The 23,144-nt window shown below is 33.9% G+C and overlaps 1 protein-coding gene across 5 annotated transcripts in view; it reads right to left on the bottom strand.

Moving 5' to 3' along the window:
* The window catches only part of LOC149805901 (uncharacterized), a 132,155-nt gene that overhangs the window by 105,706 nt on the left and 3,305 nt on the right, over positions 1 to 23,144 (bottom strand). For all 5 annotated transcript variants that reach the window (XM_089950659.1, XM_089950658.1, XM_089950660.1 and 2 more), the window contains exons 2-8: positions 22,686 to 22,786; positions 13,609 to 13,731; positions 12,430 to 12,552; positions 11,306 to 11,443; positions 7,454 to 7,544; positions 5,022 to 5,083; positions 35 to 172 (exon numbers count right to left, since the gene is read on the bottom strand). In XM_089950659.1, the coding sequence (XP_089806785.1) occupies positions 35 to 172; positions 5,022 to 5,083; positions 7,454 to 7,544; positions 11,306 to 11,443; positions 12,430 to 12,552; positions 13,609 to 13,731; positions 22,686 to 22,786 (776 nt within the window). The remainder of the gene's footprint in view (positions 1 to 34; positions 173 to 5,021; positions 5,084 to 7,453; positions 7,545 to 11,305; positions 11,444 to 12,429; positions 12,553 to 13,608; positions 13,732 to 22,685; positions 22,787 to 23,144) is intronic.

The following is a 23,144-nucleotide window of genomic DNA, read 5'->3' as shown; positions in this document are numbered from 1 at the left end:
AATACCAAGTACAGAGTATGAGGAAGAAACTTACAAGCTCTCCCAATGCTCCAGGCAAACTCTGGCAGATCTTCATGAGGGTTGCATTGATTGCTGCTTCTGTCTTGTTGTCACCCACCAATTTGTCAAGAGTAGTCACAATATACTTACAAATTTCACATTCTAAGGTATCCTGAAAGTAATTTGCAAAGTACTTTTAAACAAATTATGTTTTGCATTATTAGGTCCTTGAAAATTAAGCAAACTGAGGACACTCAAAAGAAAATTATCAGGAATCTATGATAACCAACAAACACATTATCGATAGTACTGTACTGTAGATTTCTATATTTCTTATGGGCATTATTGTCTGTAGGTTTGCAATAAAAAATATGTTGCTGCTAAAATCTATGGATATGTCTCTGACAAAAATATGGTAATATTTTATTCACTGGGGAATCATTTTATTTTTTACGACTACAGTGAACATAAAATTTAATGGGTTGTGAATTCTTTGACACAGCACTCTCAGACCCTCACTTACCCCACCCCTAATTGAACACTTTAACAGCACTACATTAATTCTAATCTCTTAATATGATGTTGAGCCTGATGTGTTCAGTCAATATTTTTTCTTACATATCCATTGTTGCTGGAATTGAAAGAGAAAAGGAATTTACTGGAAAATTTAATTTACAAGAAATGACAAGTAGGTCACTGTGACCTACATTTGCTAATGGTGAAAAATACTTTCAAAGATGAATCTATTAATCAATTTTCAGAAGAATAAAACTAAATGCAAAAAAAAAATTAATTCATAGTGTGTGATATATATATACATAAGCCAGTTCATGCAAAAGCAGGCCTAATAATGTTCAGCGAGAAATGCTGGAAAAGCCCACTCAGAGCATGATGTTAAAGTGTTTTGTACATCAAGATTACGTGGAATTGATTTTGCCATTTTTAAGAGTGGCTGATACTGGACTCAAGAGAAACTTGTTGCACATTTTTCATGTATTTTAGAAATGACAATACATTTAAGGTATGTTAATAGCAAATATTAAATAGATATTTCAAAACAATGACAAAATGAAGCAAAGTATACAATATAATTATTCAGGTATTTATTGTAACTGGTCAATTCAACTATTCTTTGCTGATCAATGAATGAGTCAAAACATTATAAATTTTTTAAAATATGTATATAATATTATGTCCCATATATCATATGCATAACTGAAAAATATGATATTAAAAATTATTTCATACATTTTGTTATCATTTATACTTTCAATGACCTTGGAAAAAACAACCATACAAAAAAGTTCAGTTAACTGAAATAGTGTATTGTAGCTAGAAACATATGCATGACAACAAAAAGAGTATTTCCAACAGAGTAGGTTCATTGGCACAAACTGTAGAACTGTCAGAGCAATTTTAATATTTTTACACTGCTATCTAAGGAAACCCTGTTCAAATCCCATTGTCTCTTTTACCCTACTATTTGTCCTTATTCCTTAAACTATGTTTTATATTTAGGAAAATTTAAATGTTAAAAGAATAGAAGATGATAAAGTTAACATGTTTATCTTTGACGTTATAATGCAATAATTAGAAAGTTTAATTAGGAAAAAAAGAAACAGAAAGACATAATTGCAAAGTTCATGTATATTTTACTTAAGGAAATCGGAAGCAACTTTCTAATACAGTGAAAAATATTTCAGGCCCCTTATTGTAAACATTTGGTGGGCACATTTCAGGAAAATTATAGTATATCAATTAGTATTATTGTTTTTATCTAATGAGAAGTAGTCAAACATATTGTCTGCCTATTTACATTAACAACTTTTTGTCTAGTCTTTTGGAGAAAATGTTGAGGACCTCATAGTTAAATAAAATGAAAGAATCATAAACTACACAGTGATTTCATATTTTTTTTGCAAAATAACATTATTTGTTGAAACTATTTGTGTATTGAGTGAAAATTGTGTTTAGCATTGTAATATGCAATGGAGCACTTTGGTAGGATTCTTGCATTCACATCTCATTCTCCCTTGTTTGTGTCAGACGATGTTGGTGTCTCATATAATATGATAGACCTAGGGGATCATGCAAAACGAGTTCTTCATAATGTGGAAAATATAAACCCCAAGGATGAAGAATCCAACAGAGAGGAGGAACTCATTAATAGTGAATCTGATGATGTATTCAGAATACATGTATATATATATAGAATATATGTATAGTATGTACGCTGTATCAATGATATACCACGAGATATATACAGTTTTCATTAAAAAGAAACGAAGCTTGCCCGAGTTTCCTTTTAATGAAAAATGTAAACAACGAGTGGTATATCATTGATACAGAGTACATACTATACATATATTTTATTTATACCACATCAAAGTTTTCATTTTATATGGGAGATAAAACTGATGCCACAAAAGGCGCACTTTATTGTTGTTGTTGTTGTAGGGTTTAACGCCATTTTTCAGCACACGATAGGCTACACATGGCGGCCAGTATTAATGGTGGAGGAAGAACCCAAAAAGAACCACCGACCCACGAGAAGCTACTGGCAAGCTTTCTCACATACCCACATTGGCCGAATCCAAGACTCGAACCTACGCAGACAGAGGTGAGACAGCAGTGATCCGTAACGGACAGCGCTTTAGACCACTTGGCCACTCGGGGCCCCAGGCGCACTTTAGGGGAGTGAACTCTTCACAACCTCTCGCATGTACGTACGCTCAAAAAAGAAGTTCTGTAGTTATTCATAATTTCCTGTACACTTCATTCATATTAATTTATATATGTTTCGTTTAGCAATATTAATGAAATGAAAACACAAGGCTGATAGTTAACATTCAAAATATTTTTAATAATGTGCATGCAAACATTGAATTTGCAGCGTTCGTTGTCATGAACAGTAACAGGGCGGCCATTTGCATCGATAGCAACCGTACGATTTGAGCCAGAAACGTCAAAATAACGAAGGAACAATAGGCAATTAAACAATTTAACCTTAACCACATTTCATTGATATCGTTTATGTCCACATTTCGCTATTTCTACTGACTGTCAGTGTCACTTTCAATAATTCTCCTACGTTTCCGCTGTGTGGGCCCTGTTTGAGAATTCGCCTGTTGAAAGTTGACCCAGTTAGGGATCTCGTTCATGTTTTCCATTAGGTTCATAACAAACATATTTTGCACGGTGATGTTTGATCCGTAGAATAGGTTGCTGATAATCTTATTCTGCTGAATATTACACGTTTGGGAACTTGACATACTGCAGTCGGCAGCTGTACAGTTGGAAATTTCTTTGTTGTGGGGGTGGGGGTTAACATCATCATTACTTGGGTGGCCAGTGTTGCTCAGGTAATTGGAGTACGTCTGTTGTTGTTGTTCACTAATGTTTGAGTAGCTGTTTATAGACTGCACGTTTTTGTGGCCAGAAATTTGCATGATATCAGTTGGGGGAATGTTTTTGTCTCTTAACTTCTGAATTAAGTACTTACGGCTACTTGTGTTTGTTAATTTCTTTCTTTCTGTAATATTTGCCTTCTCTTTCATTTTTTTCATGATGCATCCAAGTTTGTTAATTCCAATGACTTGTTTCCTAAACCATTTTGGGTTTGTCGCTGAGATTGGCATAGTGTTGGGCACAATATAGAAAGGATCTTCACGTTGACAAAAGTCTGCTGGTCTTAGCTCAGCATACCGTTTGTAGATAGCAAGTGGATCTCTCTCTTTGTTGTTTTTGTTTTCATACATCTTAGAATTAATATCCCTGATGTCCTTGACATTGTCTCCTGTTCTTGTTTTTGTCTGCCTTTCATTGAGTTCAAGATATGCGAGGCCATTCACATCTTTCTTTAGTGTAACATCCCCCCATTTCAAATTGTAATGTTCAGTCACTCCCCTCAAACCAAAATGTACAGAGTTGTTAAACCACAATGTGTTAACAATGGCTTCAGGTGTTTCCATCCCCATTAGGTTTTTACTATACAAGGCATTTATTTCTTCATCTGTGATCGGTTGACTCCGATTGGGTTTATTTCCTTTTCCTTTAGATTTTAAATATTTTTGCTTAACCTGAAGAGCTTCCCTTGTTAATGCAAAATTTGTGTCTGTTCCTCTCATGATTGTACTTGCATATTTCTTGATTTTAAGGTGGCAATCAATGGCGCTGATGATGCTTCTTAAGCTGTTCGGTTCAAACTCAGATCCATCTTTTCTCCTAACACTGAGTATAAAACAAGCCAGGTGCTGATCCAATTCAGATGGGTTTATCTTGTCTAACTTTCTGAATTCATTTTTTTGACTGCAAGAATTCTGTCACTAGCCTTACATCAAAAAGTGTCTTTTTTAAAGTGTTTGCATTCTGCTTACTTCCTATAAACTTTAGTATATCATCAGGCTCATGGTGTACAAATCTGTCTTCCCTAACACAATGATCATTATCATTTACAAATGTCTCAGCCATGTTTCTATCAAACTCTTCAATTAACTCACAGTTTAGTAGATTAAATGTTGCTTCTTGATCTTGCTCCTTATCTGATGTCATTGTTTTCTTTTTTCCACAGAGTTGCAGTGTTTGATTTTTGCCAGAGGGAGAGACTTGAAACAGCAGTGCTGACAGAGATGACAGCAGACGACACAGGGTGGAGCTCAATAATATTTATTGACTGAATTGAGTATTGTTGGTTTTTTTGTATAAAAATGTTAGTTTCTATAAAATATTTTACAAGAAAATCATTATTTTGTTATTTTTTCCTTTTTAAATGTAATATTATAAGAAATTCATATCCATGTTTAGAGAGTATAATAGCTTTAAAAACATCTTCATTATGCGTATTCATACGCCATGGGCAAATCACAATTTGATATACCAATACTATTGGTATATCAAGTTGCTTTATACCAACACTTCAAAGGCCATGTTATTTTTAATGGATGTGGTATAAATATATATATATATATATATATATATATATATATATATATATATATATATATATATACTTTAAAACTCACCTCCATATTTTCATGGACTGGTTCGCTTTTCAATATGACTGGTTCTTCCTCAGTCTTCTCCACTAAAAGATATAAGGGATAAGCAGTAAGTATATATGCCATATAATTCACTTTGTTTATTATGCCATTAATTACTTCATACAGCAATCAGACAAGGGTCCAAACAACAACAAAAACATGAAAGTAACTCCATGCTTAAGATTCCAAGTTTACAGTCTCATTTAGTCTAATTTCAAGACTTCTATGATTTTTTTAATACTTGTTGTCTTACAATTTTGGGAAAACTATGTAAGACACTGCAGTGTTGATATTTGTAGTTGTGGCAGAATAAACTCATTGTTAAATTTTGTCTGCAAGGCCAGAAGCTAAATGAAAAAGGTGTTTAATAAATAAAAACAAAACATAGATTTCTTGACCACTTGATACATGACCATAACATGTAGTAAGTACAAATGGTAAACAGTCCTGGTTAGAGCTCATATAAATCTATCCTTGGAACAGTTTATACAGCTATTTGTGATAGAAGCAACTAAATGGCAAGGCATTCAGAGATAAACAACCTCCACTCTGCATATTACTCATTTGACTGACTGCAGGACACCAAAAGGTTGAGTTGCATAGGTACAGTACACAAACAGGAAGAACCCAATTCATTTTAAGTTAGATAAAAACAAAAAAATGCATGATGAAGAACAAACATTATTACACATCAATGCCTTGAATGAGAATGTTTAGGCAATCTTTTTCAAAAAATTATTCTCAAGTTCGTTAACAGTGGCAATGTTTCTTTGAAGTCATATTTCATTCCATATATAAAAACAAAAAACCTGACTATTTTTATCTTACGTTTTGATGGCAATAACTTAACATAATTTTTGTTTCATATCAAAAACTTTATCTAAAAAGTAAAAGCTTATCCAAAACAGTTTTAAGCTAAATTTTAGCAAACTAAACAGAAACTTATAACAAAAGCTGTCAGAAAATAGTATAATTCCCCAGAACACCAATACGAACCAGCAATATTTCATGACAACAAAATTGTTTAATTTCATAAAACTGTCTTAAATCATATCTTGCTTTTTGGGGAACAACTTACAAGGCATTTTGTACTGGACTGTCAGCATATTCTAGAATCAGGAGAAATAGGTTAAATTGGAAATCTCACTTTGATTAATAACACACATTTATATATGTACCTGTATAGTCAGCAGTGCATACAAATGACTCGTCACAAACAAATTAAACCAAAAGCAATGAAGCATGAAGCATAGGACAGAATGAACTACTTTAAACAGATTATGCCATACATACCATTGAGCAAGAATGTGCTAACTATGGCCCACAGGTGGGTCAGATCCAGATAATGACTTGGTTTTATCTGCTTATTTGCAACATATGGCCTGGCTTTAAAAACCACTTATGAAATCTGCACCCAGGAGGAAGTTGAACATGCCAGCCATGGAGTATAGACACCAAGGTCCATAACCATGCAAATATTACTGCTTAAGAAAATAACTCCAATATGTAGCAAAAAGTCACTGATGTGTGAAGTGTAGGTCACGGTGACCTACTTTATGAGATCACGTACATAGCATAATGGCGGACCAGACAAAGCATCATTGCTGTACAATCAAAGTTAAATGATACAGTGACCAAATGTCCCAAATAAAAGAAGTCCTGGAAACATGAAATATAGGTCAAGTCCAAGCTGGATCACACACTAAACTACAAGATCCAATAAGCTAAAGGGGCCCCAAGTGGCCATGTGGTCTAAAGCGCTCTCCATTACAGATCACTGCCATCTCACCTCTGTCTGTGCTGGTTCGAGTCTTGGATTCAGCCAATGTGGGTATTTGAGAAAGCTTGCCAGTAGCTTCTCGTGGGTCAGTGGTTCTTTCCGGGGTTTTCCCGGGTTCTTCCACCACCATTAATACTGGCTGCCATGTACAGCCTATCATGTGCTGAAAAATGACGTTAAACCCCACAACAACAACCAATAAGCTAAACTGCTTCAACCTGCTGTCTACATCAGCTAAGGTAATGCATAATTACTTTATATGAACCATAAAAAATCTTGAAACTCAATTCTGCAGTTCACATGGTGCAAACTTTAAATACAAATTTTTACCTTCAACTTTTTCTCATAAACTGCAGGAACAATTTTCAAATGGGATAAAAGCATTAACTAGAATTAGTCATACACTAATGAATACATAACAACAGCATTTAGATATATAGTCCCTTTTTATACACCATGATAAAAACATTAAAAGCAAAAACTGACATGCTGTCTACATGTGCCACAAACAACATCGAGAAGTAAGAGTTATTGTATAAGCTTTTCCCCTCACACAGGTAAGCTGATTGGCAAAGCAATGATGACAAAAGGACCACTTTGGAATTGTCTACACATGATAAGAGTCAAACTGTACCTGTGTTACAAAGCTTTACAGCTGTACAAGCCTTCTGAGGGTCAAATCCATTCTCAAGTGCCTTCAAAAGATTTGGCTCAACTTGCATACACTAGCAAAAAAAGAGGTAATAGTACTAGGAATAACAATTATATTAATGAAGGTAATTTAAAATTGGTACCATGTCCAATGTAAACTAAGTTAAACAACTTATTGCTGTTACACTATTTAAAATACAATAAAATTAATATTTTTGATGCATAAGAAAACATCTGACAGGCAATCATAGACTGAAAGACCTTGTAACAATTTAAATAATACAAAAACCACCAAATAAATTATGTCTTTGTCAAGAGTTTTGTTAATTAATCAATATTAGTGAGAGTGTATTTTTGTCACTTTCATGTATTCAATTTAAAAATGAAAATATATTCTGAATAATACCTATGACTATATAAGAAATAAAGAAGGATATGAAAACAGAACATGTTGAGAAGAACACTTGTAGTGATCTCCAGTCTAAAGTTTATGATTGGAACAAATATTATTAGTATCCCGAATATTTAATATTATGCCTGCCTCAATAGCACACCTTTCTGGATAATAAACAGACTAATACATATAATAGTTTCTGTTGAAGACCCTAAATATCAGCCATTTAAAGTAATTCATCTATACTTTGGACATGGTCATACAAAGTGATGAACAGAAAGAAAACAAATTACAATAATAGATTCATTGCAATGTGATGATGAACAAGACAGGTACGGAGTGTTACATACTTCAGTGCTGTTCATGGGAAAGAGAGGTACAGAGTGTTACATACTTCAATGCTGTTTATGGTAAAGAGAGGTACAGAGTGTTACATACTTCAATGCTGTTCATGGGAAAGAGAGGTACCGAGTGTTAAACACTTCAATGCTGTTCATGGGAAAGAGAGGTACAGAGTGTTACATACTTCAATGCTGTTTATGGTAAAGAGAGGTACAGAGTGTTACATACTTCAATGCTGTTCATGGGAAAGAGAGGTACCGAGTGTTAAACACTTCAATGCTGTTCATGGGAAAGAGAGGTACAATGCTGTTCATGGGAAAGAGAGGTACAGAGTGTTAAACACTTTAATGCTGTTCATGGGAAAGAGAGGTACAGAGTGTTAAACACTTCAATGCTGTTCATGGGAAAGAGAGGTACAGAGTGTTACGTACTTCAATGCTGTTCATGGGAAAGAGAGGTACAGAGTGTTACATACTTCAATGCTGTTCATGGGAAAGAGAGGTACCAAGTGTTAAACACTTCAATGCTGTTTATGGGAAAGAGAGGTACAATGCTGTTCATGGGAAAGAGAGGTACAGAGTGTTAAACACTTCAATGCTGTTCATGGGAAAGAGAGGTACAGAGTGTTACACAATTCAATGCTGTTCATGGGAAAGAGAGGTACAAAGTGTTACACACTTTGAAGATATTCGTGGGAAAGAGAGGTACAGTGTGTTACACACTTCAGAGAGGGACAGAGTGTTACACACTTAAATGCTATTCACGGGAAAGAGAGGTACAGAGCATTACACACTACAATACTGTTCATAGGAAAGAGAGTTACAGAGTGTTATTACAATGCTGTTCTTGGGAAAGAAAGGTACAATGTCTTACACATGGGAGAGAGAGTTACAGAGTGTTACACACTACAACACTGTTCATGGAAATGAGAGGTATACAGTGTTACACACAACAGTGTTCATATGAAAGAGAGGTACACAGTGTTACTCACAACACTGTTCATTGGGAAGAGAGGTACAGAGTGTTACACACTACAATAGTGTTCATGGGAAAGAGAGGTACAGAATATTACTATAACACTGTTCATGGGAATGAGAGGTACACAGTGTTACACACAAGACTGTTCATATGAAAGAGAGGTACACAGTGTTACTCACAACACTGTTCATTGGGAAGATAGGTACAGTGTTACACACTACAACAGTGTTCATGAGAAAGAGAGGTACAGAGTATTACTACAACATTGTTCATGGGAACCATAACAAGATTAATGCATTTAAGGCAATATTGCCTAATACACCATTCCCATGATAACTTGCGCCCTGATAACTTGCTAACCCGCTTATAATGTGGATCCCATTTTTTAAACCAGTAAATACAAAAAAAATTATCCTTATTTCTAAAAACTTGACGAAAATCGCAATCAAAATTGGTAACTGAAACGCTGATATATCACTCATTTTACAGTCGAAAACGGTAGATAGGAACTCAAAATTTTAATCAACATTTAGAAACTATTAACTTTTAATAAGAAGTTATATAAGTAGTTACATTTTCTTTCAAGACGAAATCCTTTGTACACCATAATTAAAAATATTCAGGAAATTTTGATCAATGAAATTGTCACTTATGCCTAGTATAGGCAGCACATTAATACTTATATACTAATTAAATAATTTTTGTTAAGTGAAATTTGTGTTTTACTTCTATCTTTTAGTTCCTCTTAAGTGTAATCATCATAAATGCAATGTGTATTTAAACATAAAATGTGTAAATCTACCATAACAGCTATGTCTGAAAGCATTTATCTGAGAACCTAATTAAGTGCCAACTGCGTTTTAATAACTGACTTGTGGAAGTATTTATTGTAGTGTTGCACTAAATTAAAAGCTGGCCTATTTGTATTATGTTACATGTAATTATGTTTTTGAATCCAATAAAGGAGGTGGATTAAAAGAAAAGTTAAAAGGCATGCAAATCATACAAACTTAAAATAGAGTGGCCCCAGTCATATGTCAGGTGAACTCACTTCATGGATCAATCAAACACTGTTAAAAATATTATTGTGTATGTAACATAAACTACATTAAATTAACTGACTCATTCATAACTGAGATCAAAGACAGCAAAGCAGCCAAGCTAAAAGAATACTTCATAAAATAAAGAGCTTGGTTTCACAGATATGGACCATTGTGGGCAAGCGAGTTTCAGAGATTTCTGAACTGGCACTAAGAGATCTCCTCAAGGATGATAAGAAGTTTCACTATTACTTCCAATGAAATCATGACATCAATAATGTACTAACTGAACAAATCAAAAATTGAGTTTTGACGTAGATGATTGTCTCATGAAATAAATGTTGCTTGTTTTTTAAAGAAAGGAATCTTGTTTGGTGGTGTATCAACAGTCAGTCTAGTTCCCTGCTAATAGACTCCCGATTTGGCAGGATACAATTAAATACCACACCAGGAACCAGACTTATAAACAAAACAAAAAGCAGTGATGTAATACACAGATGCTTTCACGTACATGTGATGGTTGTTCAAACCAGTTGGACATTTTGAAAATAAATGTTATTTATACTGAATAATGAACAACTTCATTAGGAAAAGCATATTATTAACAATTATTATCAACGTGATTGTAAAACGAGAATTCATTCAATAAGCAGCCCAGTCTCCTAACTCCCCCCTCACATTTTTCACAATGCTTAAATGGATTTTTCAATTTTTGGAGGTCCCTCAGTAACTTCGCCATCACTTATAGTGTGGTCAATGTTTGTGGACCCCGTTGTGTGCGAGTTATCGAGGGAGAGATGTAATAGGAAACCTAAAATTACCCATTACACAAAATTTTCACCAGTATTTATCTGAGTTTTGAATTTTAACAGCTCTTAAATTGCTTTAATTCACTTAGTTAATACAACAATGATGTCAGCCTGCATACATCAATATGTCCATCCAATCAGAAATCATTTAATACCATTGACCAGTTACTGCTTACAATAAGCCTATTTCAACAGAATGCTGTCTTGGATAATATGACAAACAAGATTTTTCTTAGTAAATACAAAGTACAGAGTATGAGAAAGAAACTTACAAGCTCTCCCAATGCTCCAGGCAAACTCTGGCAGATCTTCGTGAGGGTTGCATTGATTGCTGCTTCTGTCTTGTTGTCACCCACCAATTTGTCAAGAGTAGTCACAATATACTTACAAATTTCACATTCTAAGCTATCCTGAAAGTAATGTGCAAAATACAGTAAAAATATTGTATTTGTTATATTATTAGGTTTTTGAAAATGAAGCAAATGGAGGAAACTCTCAACAGAAAATTGTTATGAATCTATGATAACCAAGAAATATATCATGGATACTGCTGAAGATTCCTACATTTCTGGTGGGCATTATTTTTTAAAGGTTTGCAATAAAAACTTTAAACTATGTTGTTACTGAAATCTATGGATATGTATCTTCTATGTTAACACATGTTAATCCTTTGTGTTGGCTATTTTATTGAACACAAAATCCACAACAGTTTGCAATGAAAGAGCATCCACATAACATGGTATTTTAACATTAATACAATTTTTACGTTTTATTTCCTCCTTATTAATGTTTTTTTAATGCTGTGAATGTTTAGTGAAAACCTTATGAATTGGACGTCATCATACTTGAAAAGTTGATTTTAGTGAGATCTGATCCAGAAGAAAGTGACAAGTCAGAAAGTACTTACAGTAAATAAGGGCAGTAATCAAGACTGATCTAAGGATTTTCACGTTGAATAGCCCAACTGAAATTTTATTGGTTTTGTAGTCTTTGACAAAACATTTTCAGATCTTCACCATACCCAATACCTAAGACTGAACACCTGAATGGCCCTACATGAATTCTTATCTCTTAATATGATGTTCAGCCTGATGTGTCCAATCAATATTTTTCTTATATATCCACTGATATTTGGAATTGCAAGAAAAAGGAAATTCACTGGATAAATTTTATGCATTTACTAAAAATGACAAGTAGGTCAATGTGGCCTACTTTTGCTAATGGTGAAAAATACTTTCCAAGATGAATTTATCCATTGAGTTTCAGAGGAATGGAACAAAATGCAACAAAAAACAAAATTAATTTCAGAGCCTATGACAACAATAGCAACAGAAACAGTAGTGTAAAAGTAATACATATACATCATCTTTGATTTGCTGCTGAGACTAAAACTGACCTTCACATTTTCATGGACTGGTTCACTTTTCAATATGACTGGTTCCTCCTCCACTAAAAGAGGTTCTTCTTGTTTCCTTCTAGGGCAAACATTGGGCAGCATGAAGCACACTTCCATGGAATCCTGTTACACATTGAGATAAAGTAGAAATGCCAACCCATGAGCTCACTTGTCTGAAGATATGGAGGTCCGTACAAATGGCCACACAGAACCAGTTACGAAATGATCATTACTTATTCTAATTTCTAAACAGACTTTTGTGAGCTGCAGATATGGAATGTTCCTTGCTTTAAGTGTTAACATTTTACTGTGCTTTTTAAAAAAAATACTGCTCAGAGTCAGGAATAATTACTGACTGTGAGGTACCTGGTTTTGTGTAACAACTAGTGCATACTCTCTAGCACAAGTTATTCTGACTGTAGACATCCAATCCAGAACGAAAAACATGTTTAGTAAAAATCACCAACTTCTACTGAGTCATACTGCCTCTTTCTGTGAGACTATTCATACAAACCATAACAACTGCATTTTTCAGTTTTATACTATATATATATATATATATGGTACTCTTGAATGTAATGATCTTTTTGGGGGGAGAGATATTCAATTAAAATTAGTGCAAGAAAATGCACACCATTGTGCAGTAAATATGATCAAGTTAATTAATTAATCCATGATATATGAATGTAATTAGGACATTAAACTTATGACATGTTCAATAAAATGTCTGACCCTCTTCAGTCTTTTCAAAGGTGTGTGTGTGTGTGTGTGTGTTTGTTTAGTTGGGTATCAATTCTGAATGACCTGAAATAACTCATTTTCATCACCGCATGATATAAACAAGATAGACGGACATATGGAAAACAGAATAACAAGTTTTGGGTGTGTATCTTCCCATAAAGAGAAAATGAAAGTTGATTGACAATAGGTGTATATGGTCTTTTCATTACCAAATCAACTAACCAGTCTGCTTGCATAAATACCAAGATTTTCTTTGGCACTATGATCCAACCTTAGGATCTGCAACTCTAATCTAAATGGATATTGTACCTGGCTACTGGCAACACCCTAAAAAAACCTAATTCTTTCTAAATTATGGTCCAATGTGTACTTCTACAGTTATACTTTTATTCACAAACATTGCTTTCATCAATTTGTTATGGTTATATTATTACTTACCAATTGACTAATCAACTCAGCAAAGACTTTTGGGGACTTGCTGTGTATAAAGTCTCTACATAGTTCCTTCTCCACACCAGGAAGCTGGATACATACATTTTCAAGGTATGAAATAGCATTTTCCTGCAACAAGAACCAAATCATAATCATCTTTAAGGTCAGTTGTTCATGATGCAATGTGCAATGTAGACCATTTTTGAAAGACTGCCATATTTTAAAAACATGCAAGTGAAAAACTTTGTCACTACAAGATTAAATGACAGAAGAAAGTAATTCAAGCAACTGTTAAAGATCAGCATCACAAATTACCATGTTTTTTATTGCCTACCATATATGTTTACATATAAGTTGAGTCAAACTGCAAACAACAAAGCTCTTGATATGCTATAGCATAATGCAATTACAGATCAGGGTCTATGTTGTTTGTTCTACTGATTACTCCAAACAAACTGCACAGACCCAGATCTGCTGGCACATTATACAACAGCAGATCTGAGTCTGTGCAGTTTGCAGATGGATTCATCTTATATGTGGGTATATTCAATAGTTTAATGCCCCATCCCAGTTCTTTACGACAACCCTCCCTAAACACTGGGATGATTCTGCTACATTATTTAGGACTGCCTGGAGACTCCAGGATTTTTTTAATTTATAAATAAGTTAGTAAATCTTGCTTGCCAGAACTTTTTCCTCATTCCATTCATCACCATAATGTGTTACTATAACAGGGACCATAATTTTACCTTTATCCTTACGTATATTTAATTATAGTAAGTCAAGGTAGAGGACAGAACCCTCTCTAGCCAAAATGAGGCTAACTTCATGAAAATATGGAGAAGTCTGTGTAGAAAGTAATAAATAGTAACTTTAAATTAATTTCTTGCATATTTTCATGTCAGATTACAAAAATGATTATGACATAATTATTACAAGTTTATTAACAAAATTTACTTCACAAACTTTTTCTATAACATGCATTAATCTTGAAAATAGGTTACAGCAGAAAATATGCAACAAAGATGTCCTCTCTTACATACATACAACACACACACACACACACATATATATATATATATATATATATATATATATATATATATATATATATATATATATATATATATATATATATATATATATATATATATATATATATGAAATATTGGAGAAATTGATTAATTTTATTAGTGATTTCATTATTAATGGACCTGGGGACATCCACTGAGTCATAATTTCCTTCAGATGGGATGCATGAAAATTTGAATTTTCACTTCTTTCTCAAGTATATGTGTTAATTTTCAGATAGAATTTTGTACATAGCAATGTAAGTTCTGGTATTTATGATCATCAAATTAGCACCAAATATTACTACACAACATAAAACTACTTTATCTCTCTTTCAACCATCCTGTCTGAAGGGAATATTGACATGAAAGTCTGTGTTTTGCTTTGATTATTAATGCATTGCATTGAGACAAACTAGTGTTGGGTAATATGAAATCAATGCAAGGCAAAGTGAACTTCACCTTTTGGGACTGTCTGGGTGAAATTACTGATTTTAAGGTCACCCGAATCACCTCTAACATGTACCCTGGAAGAATATGGATCCTACAACATAGGGCATTCTCAAAAGCTGACAAGAGAGCAGAGAGATACCTATTTACAAAAAGTGGATTTCTTGTCCCTGATAGATTAGACAAATTTTTGACCAACTGTTTAGATAATTCGCAGTACTGGTCAATACATACAATTTGTGCTTTTAATTCCTTAAGTTCCACACATGGTCTGAGACTCATCAACCAAAGTATGCTTGGTCTATTGTGAAATGCTAAATAACTTTTTCAACTACTTTACTTCCAAGGAGCAAAATCAGGTCTTCTATGACAATGAATTGTGTCTGCTTCATCAACATGATGCAAAGATCCCTATCCTTTACAATACAGAACTTTAAATAGATGTGAAACAAACTGATGGTACCATATGATCATAGGGCACCTTTATTTCAATAACACCTGTACCTAACAAACAGAATTAAATGTAGCCCAACAGTAAATTCATATTATGTTCGATGAAGAAACATGTACATGTACAGTTGTTTTATATTAAGGCCTTGCTATGAAGAAGGTATTTTTTTCATCAAGAACAACAAAAAATTCTATGACCACTACTATCTGAAAAGGCAACTTCTCAACAAAACAAGAACAAAATTATGTCTGGTTTATAATATAAATTTTTTAATATCATAAAGGGGCATCTGAAAACAAAATGCATCAAAAATATGAGTAACGAGGGTTAGGTTGTTACAAACTATAAACCTATTGTTACAATTCCCAAAAATACTTGTTTTGTTATAAGAAATTTCTCAATTTTGGGGATGGGGCCTCAAAATTGTTTTGCTGGAATTATCCCTTCCTCCATGCAGAGACCCATGGATCAAATGCAGATCTGTCATGTATATATTGCACCATACAGCAATGATAAGATGACTGCAATAGATAAAGTCTAGCTAGAAAAGTATTGGCAAATGACATTGAAATTGAAATTTCTATATGTCAGGCCTTTAACCAAATGCCAGTGACCCCAGTTGGAAATGGGATGGGTGGGTCAAGGAAGAACAACAACCACTATATTCCAGACGGTTACCTCTTTGGAAACACATATATAAACTTTCTGAATTTCCCCACCATTCAATGATGTCAGAGGGTATTGCAATATCTCCTGCAAAACCTTGGAAATAATCATGTACCACTCACATTTGCACAGATGCTTTACATTTTTATGAAAAAATTTTATATTGATATTTTTTAAACGTGTCTTTAGTAAATACTGCAGTTAGAAACACAAGATAGAACTCTTGCAGAAACACAACGGTTTCTTTCATAAACAATCAAACATATCCTCTGAAATCAGATCAACTCAATATCCAGATTTCCTTTTGCCACACCTATCACTGGTTTAAAGTCTGAGGTTCAATATTATTCAACAAAAAATCCTCAGGTAAAGAAGAGGAGGACAAGTTTGATGTTTTATACAATACCATGTTTGCTGCAGTATGACAAAAAGGGCAGAAACTGCTGACTAAGATCCGCTATTTGATAATGTACTGGATCAGTGGGTTCTGTGCTGTTCATTCTACTTTTGATTCCAAGCAAACAAGACAGGCCATGATCTATTGGCATAGTGATAGATCTGGGTCTAAAAAGGAAGATGTTGATTAACTAGTGTAGTGACCGTTCTGGGTCTAACATGGCTGACATTGATTAACTGATGTAGTGACAGATTGGGGTCTTAAACAAAACAGACCTAGTGGTCTAGTGACAGATCTGGGTCTTAAACAAGGCAGAACTTGATTAACTGGTGTTGTGACAGATCTGGATTCCAATAAGACAGATCCTGATCTACTGATACAGTGACAGATCTGAGTCCAACAAGACCGACCTTGATCAAATGGTGTGATGATGGACATCGGTCAAACAAAACTGACCCTTATATATGGGTATAGTGACAAATCTAGTACAATGAGACTGACCCTCATCTGCTGGTATAGTGAAAGATTTGGCTCCAACAATACTGACCCTGATCTGCTGGTGTAGTGATGGATCTGGATACAACAAAACTGATCTTGTCTACTGGTAAGTGACAAATCTGGGTTCAAGAAGATTGGCCCTGATCTACTGGTGTAGTGATGGATTTGGGTAAAACATTACAGGGAGAGCAGCAGTAGCTCATTTGGTAGAGCATTTGACTGATAATCCCAGGGTTGTGGATTCAATACATGCCCAGGCTTCTCTGATATAACTGCCTCAGTATATACTTGGGGAAATCGCTCAGCGTCCATTTATGCATCATGTTATAGCTAATAATGTGTTCAAAGTGCTATTAAAACCAATGTAAACAAAATCTACAAAACAGACCCAGATCTGCTGATGCAGTGACAGATCTGGATCCAATAAAACAGACCCTGACCTGCTGGTCTGGTGATAGATCTGGATCCAATAAAACACACCCTGATCTATTTGTGTATTGATAGATCTGGATCCAATAAAACAGACCCTGATCTACTTGTGTATTGATAGATCTTGATCCAATAAAACAGACCCTGATCTAAGTGTAGTGATGGATTGAGATAAAACAAACAGACCCTGATCTGCTGGTGCAGTGATGGATCTGGATCCAGCATGACAGACCCTGATCTAAGTGTAGTAATGGCTCTGGATCAAACAGACAGACCCTGATCTGCTGGTGCAGTGATAGTTTTGGATCCAGCAGGACAGACCCTGATCTACTGATGAAATGACAGATATGACCATACCAATATTATAATGGGAGCATGCTGTAATGAAGGGGGCTACGGTAAAGGAATGATGTAATGATATTTCTACATAGGCAAGTTGAAATTGGTTTCAGCATTTCCTAAGTAAATTATATGACAAGCAACGTTACCTTTCATACACTTAGCATGTACCACACAATACCTATCACAAACAGATAGCACTATCTGAGTTTAAACACATTGACTTAAGGTACTTGACTTTCATCACACATTACCTATATCTCAGACAAGATACAAAACAAGACTGTAAATAATTATATCTGCTCATCAAATTCTTGTATAAATATTTACTGCATCACAATGGTGATATAGTTTTCACAAATTTTACTAAATGAAACATGATTATTCTTTTAGCATGGTATGATATAATAGTCTTTAAACAAGAATGATCTTATTGAAAACTTTGAAAGTTTTTTCTACAAATCCCCACTTTATAATTTATTAAAATTGTATGACTTACATTGTATAAATTCCGATAGGATCAGTTTGGAGATGCAGTATTTGTGTATGATCATGTTTTTGAGGACAGAAACAATGATGGAAACCATGTCTACCTTTCATCTCATGATTGCTGTCTTATATCACATTTTGTCAAATCAGCATTTTGATTGAAGCATCACCAGTCAAACTTGTCTGCAAGATTTCATCATGGTCATGCCATCATGAAGTCTAAATTTGTCACTTAGCAGTTATCTTATCTATCTGTATTTTAACCACATTTCTACGTTTATGTTGAATTTGTTGATGTAAACCAAGCATTATCAACTCTAAAGATGAAATATTTTTAATACATACTTCATCCTTTTTACTTTCTATCTGTATTGACTAGGCACCACTTTGTTCACAGCCTATGACCTAAGCTTTAAAGCTATGGGCATAACAATAATGATGTTGGATAGGGAAATTCCATGGTCATAAACTTGAGTTTTGCATCAGGCATGAGGCTTTGCCTTTTATAGTGAGGGAGTGTCAGATGCGCAGTGGATCTCACAAGAGCTGAGCATGATGTGATGTCCTTCTGCTATCAAAGTAGCTATGTGTGATACAAGCATCCCTGTAATACAAGCATCCCTGTGATACAAGCATCCGATCAAGCTGCTATATTGATAATGTTTTAATTATACTCCCTATAACAATTGTTGCATAATAAAAAGACATATTTATGCTGTTGTTGTTCTTTTACTTTGATTCCATCCATCTACTCGCATCGTACATAGTAAGCAATTATAGTGTAACTGTTACACATACTGAATGTGTTTACCATCATCAGGGGACATCATTCATGATAGCAAGGAATCAGAATCTGTATCAGCTGCAGAACTTTCTTACTTTGTTAAGATTTTTTTAAAAAACTTTCAAGACAACATTTCAGCAGCGAAGTACTTGATACCTCTCTCTCTCTCTCTCTAATGTTTGTTGTCACTTTGCACACTAGCTTCATCTGAGAACTCAATGTCAAACATTCTATCCAAAATATTGTTGTCAACCTCAGCTAACTCTAATTTCTCAGCGGTAGATACCATGAAAGGCCCATAACCTGCTTGTCGATACTTACAGTACTCCCCATTATCCCCAGCAGCATAAGTGGCCATTATACCCAATACAACTGCATTTAATAAAATTACAAATGTGTGCTGACATTTTTGAATAATTTAAAATGCATAGCTATAATTCATACCTGATATTTTATAAATGAACTAATATTTATTACATCAAGTTAAAATAGTAGTTCCATATCGAGTGTGTTATACAGAATTTTTAGGTGTATGATATGGAATCACAAACTTAACATCAGTATTGAATACTATATTGATATGTAATAAAGTGATTCCAATAAGCAATGTAAGATTAAATGGGTACATAATAAAGGGTTTCCAATTAGTGATGTAAGATTAAATGGGTATGTAATAAAGGGTTTCCAATCAACAATTTAAGATTAAATGGGTACCGTATGTAATAAAGGGTTTCCAATCAATGATGAAAGATTAAATGTGTATGTCATAAGGGTTTTCTGATCAGCAATGTCAGATTTAATGGATATGTAATAAAAGGTTTCCAATCAGCGATGTAAGGTTAAATAGATATGTAATAAAGGGTTTCCAATCAGTGATTAAGATTAAATGGATATGTAATAAAGGGTTTCCAATCAGCGATGTAAGATTAAATGGATATGTAATAAAGGGTTTCCAATCAGTGATTAAGATTAAATGGATATGTAATAAAGGGTTTCCAATCAGCGATGTAAGATTAAATGGATATGTAATAAAAGGTTTCCAATCAGTGATGTAAGATTAAATGGATATGTAATAAAGGGTTTCCAATCAGCGATGTAAGGTTAAATAGATATGTAATAAAGGGTTCCAATCAGTGATGTAAGATTAAATGGGTATGTAATAAAGGGTTCCAATCAGCGATGTAATATTAAATGGGTATGTAATAAAGGGTTTCAATCAGTAATGTAAGATTAAATGGGTATGTAATAAAAGGTTTCTGATCGGCAATGTAAGATTAAATGGGTATGGAATAATGGGTTCCAATCAGCGATGTAAGATTAAATGGGTATGTAATAAAGGGTTTTGCCACATGAAAAGTAGCATTTATCATCAGTTGTATAATGATGGGTAGAAGATAAAGCAAACATTTTCTTCCTGTTTTATATTGTACCATAATTTTTCTTTCTACAGAGTAGATTGTAACCAAGTTATGGTAAACAATTTTTTCAATAAGATTTGTAAATAATTTAATTGTGCACATCATTTGTTTTTTCATCGCTAGTTTGGCTAAGGACATGATTATAGCAGATTATCTGCATTAAAAGAGGGCAGACACCAATAACCTGGTACAGACTGTACTTAGTGAATTCTTTCAGAACTGCAGAATCATCAAATTATGGAGTTAAATATTGTTGACAGTCATACAATATGATCATCAATTCCATAGTTTTCCATGACAAGCAAAGCAGATAACATATTAAACAAAACATTTTAAACATTTTTTTTAAAGTTAGCCATTTTTATAACCAAACAGACAAAATAAATTCAATTATACTGCACATGAGTAATGTTTGCATTCTTGTAATTCAGTGAGATTATTTTTGTCAGACACAGTTTCACGTATGAGCATGGTTACTAAAATAATAATCTCATATGGTAGTTTGAATGAAATGATTTAATGCATAAAAAGGTCTTTTCATGTGCACACGTGTAATATATATGACAGTAGAACCTGTCATGAAAGACCACCTCTTCTGCCAAATGCACAGACATATCACAGTCTATGAAATTTGTTCTATCCATAATTTCACAAGAACAGCCTAGATTTAAGATCATACATAATACAGACAGATCACAGTCTATGTTGTTTGTTTATCCCTGATTTCACACAAACAGCATACACTCAATCTGTCATAATACAAAGACAGATCTCAATCCATAATCTCATAAGAACAGCAGACTCATATCTGTCATACAGATCACAGTCTATGCAGTTGGTTCTATCGATAATCTCACAAGAACAGCATAGACTAAAATCTGTCATAATACACAGACAGATCAGTTTATGCAGTTTTTGTTCTATCGATAGTCTCACAAGAACAGCATAGACTCAAATCTGTCATGATGCACAGACAGTATGTTCCATCTCTAATTTCACCAGAACAGCATAGACTCAAATCTGTCATGATGCACAGACAGTTTGTTCCATCTCTAATTTCACCAGAACAGCATATACATGTACTCAAATCTGTCATGATGCACATATAAATCACAGTCAATACAGTCTCATCTATCCATAATCAAATGAGAACAGCATACTAGACTCTGATTTGCTGGCACATTATATGACAACAGATTTGGCTTGATGCTATTTGCAGCTGACCAATCTGATTCAATACTGTTAATGGCTGGTTGCATGTTTTGCATGTATTAATAATGTACCAGTAACAGTACGTCCTTATTGTTGATATCATCTGAGGAAGGTTCAAGATATGGAAAATTCTGGCAAGCACAATCCCAACCACCAGATACTGGTGTTATCTCTGATAAATAATACAAGATAGCTATTTATTTGAAGACTATCCCAAATCTAGGACAATAAACACACTGGTCAATGTCCCTTCACTAAGTCCTAAACCTTCACAAGTCTGCCATCAAGCCTGCTTCTTAACTTCATCTACAGAAAACTAAAATATAGTGCAGTCTGCTTATAATGAACAGGAATTTAGCAAAAGTTCAAAAGTAGCAAAGTTGAAGAAAAGAAATATGAATAAAATATAAGCATTTTTTCCAGTTTTGACAAAATTTTCCTTTTTATGAAATTGGACACAAGTTATATATATATATATATATATATATATATATATATATATATATATATATATATATATATATATATATATATATATATATTCGCTTATAAGCCAAGTCAAACTGCAAACAACAAGGATCTTGATCTGCCATCGCATAATGCAATGCACCTGCAGATCAAGGTCTATGTTGTTTGTTCTACTGAATACTCCTAAAAAAATTGCACAGATCCAGATCTGCTGGCGCATGATGCTATGGCAGATCTGGATCTGTGCAGTTTACAGATGGATTCATCTTATAAGCAAGTATAACCAGTAATAAATGCATCTACAGATTATATTCAATCAATCAGTGGATACTACTAATGCTAGTATTATAATCCACTTTATCTACATTTACAAGTCCAGTTGCCCACCTATACAGGAGACTTTGATCATTACCTTTGTTTGCTCCTTGTTGATGAGTGCTTTCACCTGCTGGACGACAACATGGCAAACATCACACAGTACAACATTATCACCTATGTCATAGGATGGTGCACCTTAATTAAAAACAAAGAAAACAAATCAGAGTTCAATCTGGGATTCAAGATATCCAGTAACAGGCTATCATCTATTTACTGTTAATACATTCCAGTATAGGTTACCTGGTAACACTCCCCACCTGAGTATGATGCCTACCAAACAGTCTAAAATCCCAAAACAAATAAGAAATTATTCATAAGATGTTTCCAATATTCAAGTGTTTTGCTCTGGAATAGTATTCCAGTACAGATTACAAATGCAAATGTGTTTACACGTGTGTGTATATTTATTTCTATATAAATCTACTTATTTTTGTGAGAGACTCAAGATCGATTAGTTCTTCATCTAACAGTGTCACCCCCTTTCAATAAATTC

Source organism: Sinohyriopsis cumingii, chromosome 2, assembly GCF_028554795.1.
Source record: "Sinohyriopsis cumingii isolate HCF-2022 chromosome 2, ASM2855479v2, whole genome shotgun sequence".
NCBI classification, from domain to species: domain Eukaryota; kingdom Metazoa; phylum Mollusca; class Bivalvia; order Unionida; family Unionidae; genus Sinohyriopsis; species Sinohyriopsis cumingii.
The sequence above is the reverse complement of the archived record's forward strand: the minus strand, read 5'-3'. Positions and strand labels throughout refer to the sequence as shown.